The 14,925-nt window shown below is 37.4% G+C and overlaps 1 protein-coding gene across 1 annotated transcript in view; it reads left to right on the top strand.

The window, feature by feature from the left end:
* Positions 1 to 14,736, top strand: part of zmp:0000001236 (mastermind-like protein 2) — a 42,848-nt gene extending 28,112 nt beyond the window's left edge. Inside the window, exons 2-5 of the mRNA XM_046862945.1 lie at positions 4,565 to 5,818; positions 11,986 to 12,129; positions 12,498 to 12,588; positions 13,032 to 14,736. Coding sequence (XP_046718901.1) covers positions 4,565 to 5,818; positions 11,986 to 12,129; positions 12,498 to 12,588; positions 13,032 to 13,837 — 2,295 coding nt within the window. The 3' untranslated portion in view covers positions 13,838 to 14,736. The remainder of the gene's footprint in view (positions 1 to 4,564; positions 5,819 to 11,985; positions 12,130 to 12,497; positions 12,589 to 13,031) is intronic.
* The last annotated feature ends 189 nt before the right edge of the window (positions 14,737 to 14,925 follow it).

The raw sequence follows: 14,925 nt of genomic DNA, 5'->3' as shown, positions 1-14,925 counted from the left end.
ACTGTTCAGTGTGATTGTTTGTAGGTTAAATTGTTAGTAGTTTAATTGTCTATAACAGCAGTGCTATAGTGTTATATCTAACAGTAGTGTTGGCTACAAGGGTAATTATGATTTTATAAATTGATTTATATTAATGTACTTGTTCTAATACGCTATTACAGTATTTCTGTAGTAACTCCTGCACAGGGAACTATATTGCAGATGCTTGTACTTTATAATTGAACTTAATATAGTTTAAAGGACAGAGGACTTTCTTTTGCCTTCTTTTTAACAATCTGTGTTTTTTGTTTTATGAACTTTAAGTGACAGCTGAATGTTAAAATACACATGGGGAATGACTGTTTTTAGCAGTTATAACATAACAGGATGTTCCACAACATTAAATTAACTATAAATGTTTAAAAGACATTTAAAGTATATAAATGTAATTAAATATTTCAGGATGTGCAATTATAAGAAAAACAATTAACTATGCTGTGGTGTACTCATAGTATAGCATAGCATCTTTTTTTTTCTTACATAGCATTTTCAGAACTGCATTAAATGCTGTAAGGATACAGATTGAATTTCTTCTGTATTTTTTCACTGCACTGCAAACACTTGATTAAACTACTAATTTCTGGTGAATAGTCTGTCGTTCCCAATTTGCTGTGCTTTCACAGAGAAAAGCATTATTTCAAGGAGGGATGCTGGCACCTCAGTCTACTTGGCACTTCTCAAGCTTAGTTATTGTGCTTAGGGAAGCTTTTTAAATCTATGAGACAAGCAATAGAACTGGCTGAAAAAAAGACCATAATAAATCACCACACCCTCCTTTTTTAATTCTGTTTCTCCCAACACTTTTGCACATAGCATGCATGTGCCTGTACTTACAAGAATAAACTTGGCACATGCTTTTTTTTTCTCTTCTCAGGCAAAGTTACATAGATCATTAAATATTTCCCAATTAAGATGGTTCAACAAATCATTACTCATGCTACATCGGCTGAAACATTAAAGGTTTTTTTAAGACTTGTGCACTATTAATGTCGCCTCACTTCAATTTTCATGAAAATACAGTGGACACGTTATTATGCAAAGAACATTATAAAATAAATATAATTATAAAAAAATTAAAAATCAATATCAGTAATACTTAAATTCAATACAGTAAATCTAAATAAATGCCATTGTGTCACTGTGCTGAGCCACTTCTGTTTTCCAAGAGGAGATGATTTGATTGGATATTACAGCACCATTCTTAAACATACCTCATGATCATGATGATGATGATGATAATGATGATGATGATGATGATGATGATGATGATGATGATGATGATGATGATGCATTCATTTAGACCATCATACCAATACCATGTATGAGGCCTTGATCTTAACCTTTAATCTATGTAAAAAAAAAAACACTGAAGTTGTCCTGGGACTTGTGGTGACCCAACATCTTATTAACACACTTTATGTTGGGTTTTCCTTCAGTTTGTCACAAGTCTGTAGGCATTTACATTTTGAAGCACTTAGCTTCAAGCCAGACTCTATTTAGTTGAAATTATACAGTACATCAGTCATTCATCCATCCTCAGTAACCACTTTATCCTGCTCAGGGTTGCGGTGGATTTGGAGCTTGTCCCTTTACCACTGGGCAAGAAGAAGGAATACACCCTGGACAAGATGCCAATCCATCACAGGGCATCACACACACATTCCTACTTAGAGAGCAACTTATAGCAACCATTACACTGGCAGGTTTTCGGGAAGGTTGAGGAAACCAAAATTATACATCAACCTGAAATTATACATTGCATTTTGTTTAATATTAGAGATTCATTTATAATTAAATCAATAATAAGTGTTTTTATTAAAATGGATTGCATGGTATGTATTTTGAGAATTACATACTATTTTCATCAGGAGGGAGATCCTGTGCTTCTGAGCTCATTAAATTTTAATCAGAAATTCTATTTTCAGATCACTTGTAGATCCGTCTGGAGGATTTCTCATGAATAGAGGCCGCTGTTTCTTTGGGACCTCTCCGCCAAAATGAGCCCAGTGGAATAATTTTATATGTGGTTATCACATCAGTAGAGTAGGATTGATATAGCTTTAGCTGTGTTTGTCATCTGTTTAGGCGACCCTCAACATTTTCACCAATGATACATGTATTAGAAGGACAGACAGTGGTACTGTGTTGTGTTTCTTTCCATACAGTTTTGTCATTAGGATATTGCTCATGAATATGAAAGTAAAACACAATTTTATGCAAACAAAAACAGGACACGTACGATCTTTGAAACTTTCTTTAGTTTTTGAATATAAATTATATTTTTTGATCCTGTAACTGTGTTTTATAAAGCATTCCTCATTTAATTTTTTCTCAGCATATGGGTTAAAGTGAAATATAAATATGAATGCTGTGGATGCATAATAAAACCTCTTTATCTAGCATAATTATCTTTAATTTATAAAGGTTGGCATCAGCACTGTATTCAATACTGTGTGGTCCTTCATGTAGAAATGAATTAGTTAAAGAATTCACAACGCATTCTTTCAAAACAAAATGTAAATAGACTGACAATCCTTTTTAATAAGAGCACTTGCACACCTTCATTCAATTATTCCATTAGCCATTTATGTGCCAGCAGCACAATGCATAAAATCATGAAGATCTTTTTAAATGTCAGAATAGGGAAAAACTGTGATCTATGTGACTTTATGTGTGCCATGAATTTTGGTGCCAGATGGGCTGGGTAGAGTATTTCAGAAACTCCTGGGATTTTCACACACAACAGTCTCTAGAGTTCTGAAATCGTGGGAAAAACAAAACCTTGTGTGTGGAGAGTCTGCAGGCTAAAACATCTTGTTGGTAAGATCAAAGGAGAATGACCAGACTGACTTGAGTGGTTGAAAAGTCTGTAGTAATTCAAATAAGCACTCTTTGCAATCGTGTTGAACAGAAAAGATTCTCAGGAAGCACAACACATTAAACATGCAAATGGACACATCAGGTTCCACTTCTGCCAGCCAAGAGCAGGTATCAAGGGCTGTTATGGGCACAGACTCACTCAAAATGGACAGTTAACCATTTTGTTTTCAACTCTCTTATCAACAGGACATTACCACCCACAGATCTGTTGCTCACTTGATGTTATTCATTGTTCACACCATTCTGTGTAAACTCTAGGGACTCTTTTGTATTTCTTGGAATTTTTTAACTCGTTCAAGGAAACACATCACATCGAAAACAGAGCGCAGGCCATCCCTATCATGATGAGTCAGACAGTATGAAGGTGGTAAGGAATTGACTTCTTTCATAGTGAAATAGCGTAGGTAAGCAAACACAGTGAGTGAAAACGCAAATGAGGGCGAGCAAAAGAGAAGTGTTCACTCCCAACCCCAAAGGCATGAATCACTTTACCACCCTGACAATGTGTAAAATTTCTACCAGATGGAAAAAAAAAACCTCTCATTTGCCACTACAGTGAGAACTGCTTCACACTTAACCCATCTATACACTAATAATAATATTATACCAAACACATTATCTTTCCCAGGCTGATAATGTCAGTTGGTATTTGTATGATTTAGCATTTTCATAACACTGGATGTTTAAGTTTTTTTTATTATTATTCCTAGAGAAATGATTGCGCTAGGAGCTACTGTGCTTATGTACTCAGCTACAATTGCAAATGCTTCCGTAGAGTGACTTAAAAGGGACTTATGAGTCATTGTTCTGGTCTCATTTACATAAATGAAGACATGCAAGACAAAGAGAACAGTCTCATGCACAAAGGAGAATGCTGCTATTTTTACAGTGAGCCAACAGTGGGAAATATAATTCATGCAAATGAGCCAAACAGATAAAAGGTTTTCTTTGTCTCGCTGTTCAGTTTATCTGATGACTAAATTTAACTGCTCACTTAATGCAGGGGTTTCGGATGAGATTTTTTGTTGTTGTTAAACCTTATTTGTTCCAGGATATTTTTTTTACCAGTAAATTATACCTGTGACATAGCCTTCTTGCACAAAAAATAAGACAGGTAGATTAGCCAATTTACCAATGTACTGATTCTCTTTTTAATCTTTGTATTTCAGCTATCCATTCTCCTGTGCTTGAAGGAAAATTTTCAATCATACAGGAGAAAATGAATAATCTCAGCTTTTGCTTTTATCCAAAATGGCCAAATAATCAATGCAGAAAAACTCACACTTGATTACCAAACTGGGTCAATTTACTTAAAGTTAATCTGTTCCTGAGACACTTTTTTATTTTAATATTTAAACATTTCATCATTTAATTGGTTTTCAGCATTTAAGAGGCGTTTGATAAGAATTCATTAATTAGATAGAAAATGTCTTGTTATTATGTGTACTTCCAGCAGCAAAATAAATGCACATTTTGACCTATGTGTAGAGAAAGAGAGGACAGACTTCTAAAGAATTATCTTGTGCTGCTTTATAACAAGTCCATTAATCTACAGTAAATGTTTAAAATGTTTTTGCAACAGACATTACTATAAAACTCTGTTTAATAGAATGCCAAGTTAACAGTTCATTCTTTGCCTTTACAGCTCCAGGGGTCCCTTAGAAGAAAGATTGAGGGACAGCCTTCTGGATATACTGCTAAGCAGAATGGCCACTTCTCTGTGGGTCCAGTGCCAGACTTCAAGCGTCTTCGTATGGAGACAGGTTCTCTTCATGCTGGTGCTTGCTCTGTAAGGCAGCCTCAAAGTTTAGCTGGGTCTATAGCCCTGGGCCAAGTTCCACGACGGAAAGATCCCTTCATGATGGGCCAAAGTGTAGGCAATGATATTTTTAACATGACTCTCAGAGATATGAAGAAAGAACCGGCTGATGTTCAGACCTGCAGTCAGTCATCAGCAGATAATGCAATGATGGTGTTTGACTTTAAAGATGAGGGTGGGGGACAGATTGACCCTGAACTTCAGGACCTGTTTGATGAGCTAACCAGGTCGGTACCGTCTCTTAATGACTTGGAGCTGGAGAAAATGCTGAAACAAGATGACGATTTTGGTTTGGATCTTGGTCGACCCAGCTCGGCAGGTGCTGCCAATCCCAGCCCACATTTAGATAAACCAATCAAGACAGAGTACTCACCTGATTTTGGACAAGCATCAGAAAGCTCTCTAAAGCTCAGGCCAGCATCTGCTGGACCTTCTTTCTCAATGGCCAACACTACTTTGTCAACTTCTCCCATTAGTTCTGGGCAAATGACCAATAATCATATTTCACAGACCACAGGAACATCTGCTAGAGGATTACCTGCCTGGCCTGAGATGTCACATGCTGAACAGCTAAAGCAAATGGCAGCAAACCAGCAGCCCAAACAGCAGCCCAACTCTATTCTCCGCCACCAACAACAAAGCCAATCTGGAGGAGTGAGGAACTGGTCCTCCACCATTAGTGGCCACCCCAGTTCATTCTGTCAGGAAACAGTGTCTAGCACTGGTTTGTTAAGCCAACCAAGAATTAGCTCTCAGGGCAATGGTCAGGGAAAAGGTATGCCCAACTGCCTCTTTAAGCCTAGTGGTTACAACCCATTAAATCCCCCAGACCTGAAACCTCTAAACAATAAACCAATGCTGCATTTCACCCCTAAAGCACCGACTTCAACCACAGGCCAACAAATTCCCCATATAATTGGATCACAAAGCAAACAGACTACACAGCAGCAGTCCACAGGAGGTCAAAACACGCAGTTCCAGTTGTCTATGCAATCATCATGTCTACAACCGAAACCCCTGAGGCCTCCTCTCAATCAGCATGGTCATGGAATCAATTATAAAATGACCCAACAAAGACAGGTAGGATACATTTAATGCATGTCAAACATTTTTTAAAGATATCCCAAGTAGGATATTCAGCTGATGTTTCAAGCACTTACTGTATAATACATTACAAACTGCAGAAAATCTAGCTTTATTTGTAAATTGATTGTAACACTGCTGGGAGTTGACAAGAATGTGTTTTAACAGACCATCAGGAAAATCAGGCTTGCTGAATCTTGTATTTAAGCTGTCTTAGTCTAGACTGATTATTTTTGTATTGGCTAATGGGAGGGACATAAGTGAACATGATAAAAATAACATTAATTGTGAATGGTGTAACATGTGACATGGTGTAACTGTGCATGGTGTAAGAGTTACTTGTATTTAAGATATTCAGAGGAATCCCATTTTATTGTCATGGGAATATTTAATTAATCCCAAAATCCATATTAGTTTTTCTCATAATTCTAAGTGGCTGGTCCATCTGTTCTAGTCGGCTTATGTGTACCATTTATGGAAGGGAGCAGATTTTTCTCCCTCTATTTTTTCTGGATTTGCATTGACCATGAAGCTTACCGGACTCTGTCGACTTCTACTTTTGACTCTGTTTAACTATTAGTAGCTTCACTTGCAGTTAGTTTGTTGCTCGTGTCACAATAAATCGCAGCGTCTTGTGTCTTAACAGTTGCAGGGCACCCTGAATATCTATATCCCCTCAAAGCAACTTGACGAGGGTCCTGGCTCGCTAGACTGTGATGGATTAACATGCAAGACTTCTAATTTCTCCGCCTGTCACAGTTGCTCAGCGCCAAGTCATAGATGTGCACAGCGGGATTTGCTAATTGGAGTTTGTTAGCTGTGAGGGACAAGTTGTGGAAAATGACAGTAATCTGCTTAGCCTGGTGCCCGTGGTTAAACCACTGATTTGTTATGATTGGGAAGATTTAGAACATCCCCCTTTTCAGTTTTGTACAAACAGCATCTCCTACCTCTCTCTGTGCAAAACGATAACGTGAACCACACAAGACGAGTTTTCAGCACCCAGAAATCTTCTCAGTGTAGAGGATACTAAGGGAGCAGAGATTAACCTGGATTAAATTATTGTTTATCTATTTTTCCAGTAGCAGCAAAGTTTAAAACCTGTTCAAAAGCAGCCATGCAACAAAAATTATGCAAATTAGATTAAATATTAGTTTAAATAATTCTTGATTCTGTTTATTTGAATCCTTTTTGGTCCATGGTCATTGCATGTTATACCCATGTCTGTATACTGTCAGTTTACATTGTTCACATTGTTACTATGTTCACATTATGTACAATGTGCCATTACCTTTCCTGCTTCTAAATATTGGCATTTGATAATAAAAATGCCCATGGCGTTGTAGGGGGTTGAGGAAGGAGGAGAAAGGGGTGTCACCAGCCATAGTTGAAAGAATTTCAGAAGGTTGTTACAAGGCCACTGCAGCTGCTAGTCAATGACATTAGCATGTAGTCTGTTTAATTACCTGTTACTAAAGTCAGGAATGCTTGCAAAACTGAAGTCAGGACAATAAATAAACCCAACACGCTAACAAGAATACTTGAATAGTGAAGTAGCAATGATTAACCACACATTGTTCCATTTATTATAATTCAAGCCCCTGTTCAAATTTTGCAAGTGGCTTTATCTATTTGGCATGCACAGCACAGACAATGAAAACTAAGCTGTCTTAATGAAATGTTTAGAAATTTATTGTAGGTAGCCTGCACAGGATACATACTCAAAAGGCATTCATTAGTGCATACTATAAAAAATGTTAAGGGTATTCCATGGAATTACATTCATATAGGAGCCAGCAAGTTTAGGGTTTGGAAGTGGTACAGCTGAGGACTGAGCAACTATGCGACAGAACCCAGTGACAGAAACATTATACACATTATATTAAAATAAATACATGAAAATACAGCTATTAAAAATGCATCCATGTGTTTACTTTTAAGTATTAATGCTAATGAACAAAAGAAATCCCGTTTAAAAAGAAACTTTAAAGCTAAGTTCCACAACCAGATGTGGAAATATCTTTCATTAGAGACCAACAAGTCATGAAAAGTAGGTCTGTAAAAGCTAACTTTTAATACATCCAATAGAAAATTGGGTTTGCTGAGAGCTATATGAGACAAAGAGATATCTGCATGGTTAATTTAGGTTGATATTTTCTAATGTTTTTCTGGAAGTTAAGAAAGTCTTTAACATTTGCTCTTCTTATGAAACTGCCATTTAGGCACTAAAAGAAATACTGCTGTTGGCAGCACTGATAGGGTTAAACACGCTGCTGAAATGGAAACAAAGGCACAGCTTCTGCTACAACAGGGGAGAAAAATGGGAGTGCTCAGAGTCTTCCCACAGTCAACTGAATTAGTAATGCCATGGAAATAAAGGTCCCGAAATGGTGCCACAGTCCCTCTGGAACCCTCGTGAGCAGAGCTGAACTTCCTCCCACCAGGAGCAGCTTGCAGAATTCTTGTGAAAAGATCAAGATATTGGCTGTTTTTCATTTTCTTGTTCTCACAGTTTGCTGATCAGTTGTCAGCTTGAGTGCATCAAAACTGGGTATTTTAAAGGGTGTTGAAGCCTATGATGAAAACCTAATAGACATGTTCGGGTCCATATGAAAGGCAAAGAACATCTTTCTCTATTTGGAAAATTGCACATATGGCTTTTTTATGTGCTGTGTTACACGGATAGTCCTGCTTTCATTATGTTCATTTTATGCTGAATGTCTCATATTTATGACTGAAGTGTTGTGATGATTGGTCACAATCAGTCACAAATAAGTAATTCATGGGCTTGTTGGTTTGTAGGTGAGACATTTGGCCCTGCAAGCCTTGATTATAACCATTATGGCATAATTGTGAATATTATGGCAAGTATAGTTTGCAAATTAATTTACATTAGATATAATATACATGTAAAATTGTGGCATCTAATTGTCAATGGTTTAAAACAACAACAAAAAAACACGGAAAACTCAATTACAGTGATTGTAATTATTAAAATGTCCATTTTAAGAGGAGAAAATGCACAGTTTTCACAAATATTGTCAGTAAAACATTGCTGATGATGCATTCTCTCAATTTTTAATTCACTTACAAAAACAAAGCCTCCCTCAGCAATTCTGCACACAATTTTTGGCCTGGATCTGTAACATATTTGAGGCATTTATGGGAGTTCAGTTTCCAGAGTCATAAAATACAAAATGTTGACATTTGGTTTCTATAAAATACGAGGTTTTATAAAGCACATTTACACATAAGTTTAGCCTATCACTGAATGTTATATTCTTCAATTACAGCACATGTTCACGGGTTCTCTATTTTATCGAGTTATTTTTTCGCCTTCATTTTTGCTGGATTCCCATCCCAGTGGAAAAAAGAGGAGGGGGTGCCAGGTTGTTGGAGCTGCACTGCAAGGCGAGTGCTTGTTTCCTGGGAAAGCGATCCGGGGCCAAGTCCAGATGCCGAGCTGCTCCCTGGGGACAGCGTTCCTGCCTTTAGTCTGCAGGAAGTGTTGTGAGAGAGCAGCAAGGCTCGGGCCTGGAGCCCTGTCAGCTGCTTGTAATGCGTGGTAGAATGAGAGCCTAAATCACAGCCCTCCTTTATGGAGTCCGCAACCACATGTGGTATTCATTTAACGATGTACTGAAGAGCGAAGAGTGGAGCAGAGATGGAAAACAGCTTTATGACACATCAGGATGACAAAGAGTGGATTAGAGAGCCGTCCATGCTAATGAAACTTTCAGTCCCTCCCACCCATACAACAACGGACCACTGAAAGGCAATTTGAAAGTAACATGAAGGCAGTTTGCCTTGTGTTCATATTGCTCATGATTTTTCACCATGCCTCTAATAGGAGGAATCACAAAGCAAGGAATGAGGTTTCAAATCTTGCATTCTTGTGCTAAAAAAGTGGGGAAATGACTAGTTCTTGGAAGTCTGACTGAGCTTACATCACCAGAGAAAAGTGAGGAGTTTGTTTAAAATATGATGGGTATAAGATGTTAGAAACTTAATACTTCCTGTAGTCCTATTAAAACCGATGATCTGCAAAACACCATATGCATATTTCAGCAAAAAATAAATAAATCTCCGTCATCATATTGTAGAAGTTCATCTGAACTCACAGCAGGGAAAACAATGCTCTTCACTTGCCCTCCAATTAATTAGTAGACTTTCCAGGACTGAACCATCTCAGCATGGGACCTCAGAAAGTTCCTGTTCAGCTCCTCTGAGGCACGGCCTGTGCTGCTGCAGATACTGTTGCCCCTGATTCAAACCTCATCTAAAGTGTACTTTTTAAAATCCCCTTTTCCATGGCTTGCTGAAACAGGGAATTCCTCCCATAACACACAGGCTTATTTTCAGTGCTTTTGTTGAAAGGACCTCCAATGTAGTTTTCTGGAGATGGATTCTCATTTAGACGTCAGTTCTCAAAGCAGTGGCCTTTCGCTACGCTGCTGTTGAAGCCTGAGAAATGTTTCATGTACACTGTGTGTGTTTGAGTAAATAGGATAACATGACCAGGGTTTGTTCTGGGAAAGCTTGCAGTAAATATTTTACTCGTCTCAAGATTCTACCAGTCGTGTGTGTGGTTGTAACTATTTAATTAATTGGTTATTTAAATAACTATTATCTGATCTATAATGCAGAATGACAGGATGTTACCTGACACTGATAGAAGTATTACAAACAAATATATAGGAAACACTTAAACAACAATTCTTAAGCTTTTTTTTTTTTTAAGCGTGTTGTAATCACAGGAACCTTTTTTAAAATCCTGATTGCACCTTATGTCTCCAATTATTCAACAATTTGCTCTATATAATTTAATGAGTATAATTAAACTGTAGTGTACAGTGTCATGGTCACTCAAACAGGCTCAATAACACCTGCCCAGGAGCTGAATTTGCGTTTCCTTACTGCAACTGATTTGAACCACTTTGCTTTTGCAATGAAACTTCAAAGGCAGGTTTTTAACAGATCGCTGGCATGATGGTGGGCTTTTTTTGTTAAAGAGGAACTGATTTGTTAATGGTCGCATATCTGATTTGTTTGAGGGAGGAGTTGATGGGGGAGTCAGCTGCATTTGGTGAAGAATATTGGTATTCAAAGCAGGTTCAGGGGCCATATAATTTACAGGTGAGGAGAAAATTGGAAGATTGTCGATTTCCAAATAGCAAAATATGCACATATTAAATAACTTTCTCTGCCATGTGAGAGGCACTTCTATCATGATGGAAGTGGTCTTTTTCAGGATGGCTCACTAAAGGGGTTGATGAAAATAATTAAATTATATGCTCTAAGCTTTACAGCAGAGATTTAGGTGTGACAAGTGCTCTCCAGTACAATAATCAAAATATAAATTAGGGGATATCTTTAAGAAACAAATTGTTCATCTGCTGGAGTTTAAGAGACTTGTAAGATAAATGCCAAGACACAGTAAAGCTCTGCTGGCTTGAGGTGGTCCAAAAAAAATTCTTTTTTTTCAGTATGAATATTGCATTAGAATATTTGATGTCCACAAGAGAAAAGTTTTGGTCATGGAAGCACCTTGTCTGGCTAATGAGTACATTTCTTTAAAGAAAAAGGGGAAAAGGTACTCCAAGAGATCTGTCATGTGAAGTATTATATTGAATGTCAACATTTTAGCAAAATTCTTACATGTTCTCACAAGTCAACCAAATAACAGTTTGTCAGCCATGTCATATGTGAAACATTTTTTCATAATGAAATGAATTTTCTTTGTTGGGGAATTTGGGGAATTGGGTGGCACCGTGTGCTCCATGAAACACGCTTTAAAGTAATTGGTAAAGCCTGCCATCTAGTGGCCAAGCAATACAATCACAAGGCCCAATCAACTAGACATCAAAGAAGCACGTATACTGAATTGATAAAGCGTTTTATAAAGATCTCACGTAAATATCAGAACTTGCAATATTACAGTATATTTGAATACAATGTTATTAATTATTAATTTAGATTAGATGCATTTAGTTGAATTATTCAAATTTATCATATTTCATTATTCAGATCTCATTTGATTTGTTTCAATTCATTATTAATTCAGAAAAAATGTATTAAAAATGTAACAATAAATTATTAATTCATTAAGTATTAATTAAAAATGAATTATTAATTAGTTATAACGATGTCTTATCTGTTCAAAGGGATTGGCACCAGGGCCACGTTTCTCAGCAAACGGTTGTCTGGTGACACAGCAGCAGCATCCGTCTGCACCGAGCACTCAGCAGATGAACAACGGCAAAGGACAGAGACAGCTAAGCCAACCTCAGCAGCACACCAATGATACAGTGAGTAACAATTTAAAACTGATACACTCTGCATCGCAATCTTTTTCTGCTGTCATCCGCTACACAGTGAGACGTGATACAATCTGCACCAAGTGAACCCTAAATTCAACAGATACAAGGTTGTAAAACACGCTTGCTTCTTTTGCAGTTTATAGTAACTCCTGTGTTTTGGCCTACTAATTTACGAACAACAGAATATCAGACAAAACTGTAGCTCTCCTGGATCAAAATGGGAAAGGGAAATTTGCTGCTCCTATTAGAAATCTCAGAAATACTGCACACATTAACTTTAGATTATTGTCTGGACCCTCAGATTTTACAGCCAGAGGTTCTGTTCATTTTCTTTTCCACTTTCATTTATATTTCAGGAGAAATTCAACCCACAGGATCAGTTTAACAGGCATCTAACAAGACCTCCGCCTGACTACAAACAACCACAGCTTCCAAATCTTTACCCAGGTACTTTTCTTTTTTTTTTTTTTGTTACTTTTTAATACGGAACCTTTTGCCCCTTCTGTTAAATTTGTTAAATCTGTTAATAAAACACATTGCACCACAAAATGTGATTAAACTAACACTGAGCATCTGAATTGTTTCTTAAAACGCATTATTAGTCAACCAAGAACTCAAGAAATGCTATGGTCTTAAAACTGTTTTTTTCAGAGTAGTGTTTCTCCTGATCTACACAAAAGTATTGTATTTTTCTTAGTCTCAGTCACTACATGAGCATTATTATGTTAATTAATTCAAAGCTTCATCTTATTGCATCCTATTATCTTCTCATCTTATTATTATGAAACTTTGATTTCAGTTCATTTCTCTGTCGATGTTTATAACGTTCAAGCTTCACTTGTCATGACAATTTCCATTCCAATCATACTCATGAGCTGTATTGTGTCCAGGTCTGGCATCGTCCCCAATGTCCAGTAACAGCTCTGACCAGAGGGAGATCCAGTCTATTTCATGCCATTTACCCAATGGCCAAGGAGTCAAAATGACACCCAACTCTGGAGACAGAATGTTTCCCAGTAGATCTGATCATTCGGAAGTCCAGAACTGTGCAGGTCAACTGCACCAACAGCCTAACAGCCAGATGCAAATTGGGATGAATCAAAACAAGCCACAGTTCCAAGGAATTGCTCCTACCACACAACATATAAGAACCAGTGCAAGCCAAGATTCAGTCCTTGGCCAAGGACTAGGGTGCATGACCCCCACTGGAAGCAGGGACACTGGCATGAGCTGGGAAAATGTTAACAAGCAACTAGATGTAAAAAGACTTCCAGGTGCAGTATTACCTCAAAGTGCACAAACAGATGCTCATTTCCCACCAAGACATATTGGCCCACCAAATCAGGTAGTGTCCCATTCTGGAGTGATCCCTTTAAACCCAGGCATTAGAGGATCTGCTCCTAGAGCCAGCCAGCCACGCATACCCCCACTTCCTGGGATTAGCAGACTAAACCAATCCTCTCCCACACAACAGGGGTGCATGAGCACATACGGAGGCACAGCACAAAGCCCTGGTTCCTATCAGAACAACCGCCCAGGCCGCCTCACATTTGATTTTCTGCAGGATGGAGATAATACAGTACCAGGGATCAATGCAGACTCAGACTTTATCGATTCTTTGCTTAAGTCAGGTTCAGGCAACGATGACTGGATGAAAGACATAAACCTAGAAGAGATTCTGGGAGGTCATACATGAACAAGAGACTCAGGAACACAAAGAGAATGAGAAATGAGAATATTTTGTTATTTTACTAAGTAGTTTAGTGATTGAAAAATGTAAAGATATTCAAACTTATTTTTTAAAGCACCTAACATAAGGGACTGGCTTGCATTCTTAAACTCAAGATTCTGAAGAGATATCAACTATTATGCTGTTGTTTTTTTAATTCATGTGGATGTTTTGCAGGTATCATTATACTTTAGAATTAGCTTTTAATCAAATAATCTAATCTGTTATAAAGATCCATGTTCACAGTATTTAAGGTCTTCATAGCATCTTATGTAACTATACGCATCCCTTTGTAAACTTATGGAGTTTGGTAAGTACTGTAAAAGTCAGCTGTAGACATATTGTGACACAATGCAGCAAGCTGGCACACGTACAGTAAGATCCTAAAGATCAGTGAAAGAGATGCTCATTTAATCTAGTTTGTCTTTCAACCCGAATAAGACAAAAGAAACGTAGCCTGTGTTGATTTAAAAAACCTGTGGTGGCAATTAAAAGCTATAATGGCAGAGATGTTATTTATAAGTGTATACCCTGATGTAAGATCTTCGTGTGAGTCTAAACAGTACATCTTGAAGCTCCATCTCTAAAACTGAAACCCTGGGACTTGATTTGGGCAGAAATGTAAGATTGGATTCTCTTTATCCGGTTACAGAAATAGTCCAAGCAGACATTAAGTATTAAAAATGTCTCAATAAGTCCTATTTCTAATATTGTATTTATAAATGTTTATTATACCTTGTGATTTTTTTTTTGTAAGACTAGTCTTTTATATATTGCTCTATAAGGCTGTAATAAACGTGCATATCCTGTGATGTCAATTTAGCCTTTGAATACTGACAATTCCAATAAACTACATTTATGCAGAATCAATGACCATTTGTTATCATTTAGTGTGTACTGCTTTCTGTACATTTTATCAAATAGAATGCGCCTGTGACAGGACAGTAAACATATTTCCATTAACAGGATTGTAAACTCTTGCCAGTCAGCACAGTGCTGCAGTGGCTCGAGTTGCCACATTAGAGCTCCAGGGTCCCTAGTTCCATATTGTTCTC

The sequence above is a fragment of the Silurus meridionalis genome, chromosome 12 (genome assembly GCF_014805685.1).
Source record: "Silurus meridionalis isolate SWU-2019-XX chromosome 12, ASM1480568v1, whole genome shotgun sequence".
NCBI lineage: Eukaryota > Metazoa > Chordata > Actinopteri > Siluriformes > Siluridae > Silurus > Silurus meridionalis.
This window is presented reverse-complemented; position numbering and strand designations above follow the sequence as displayed.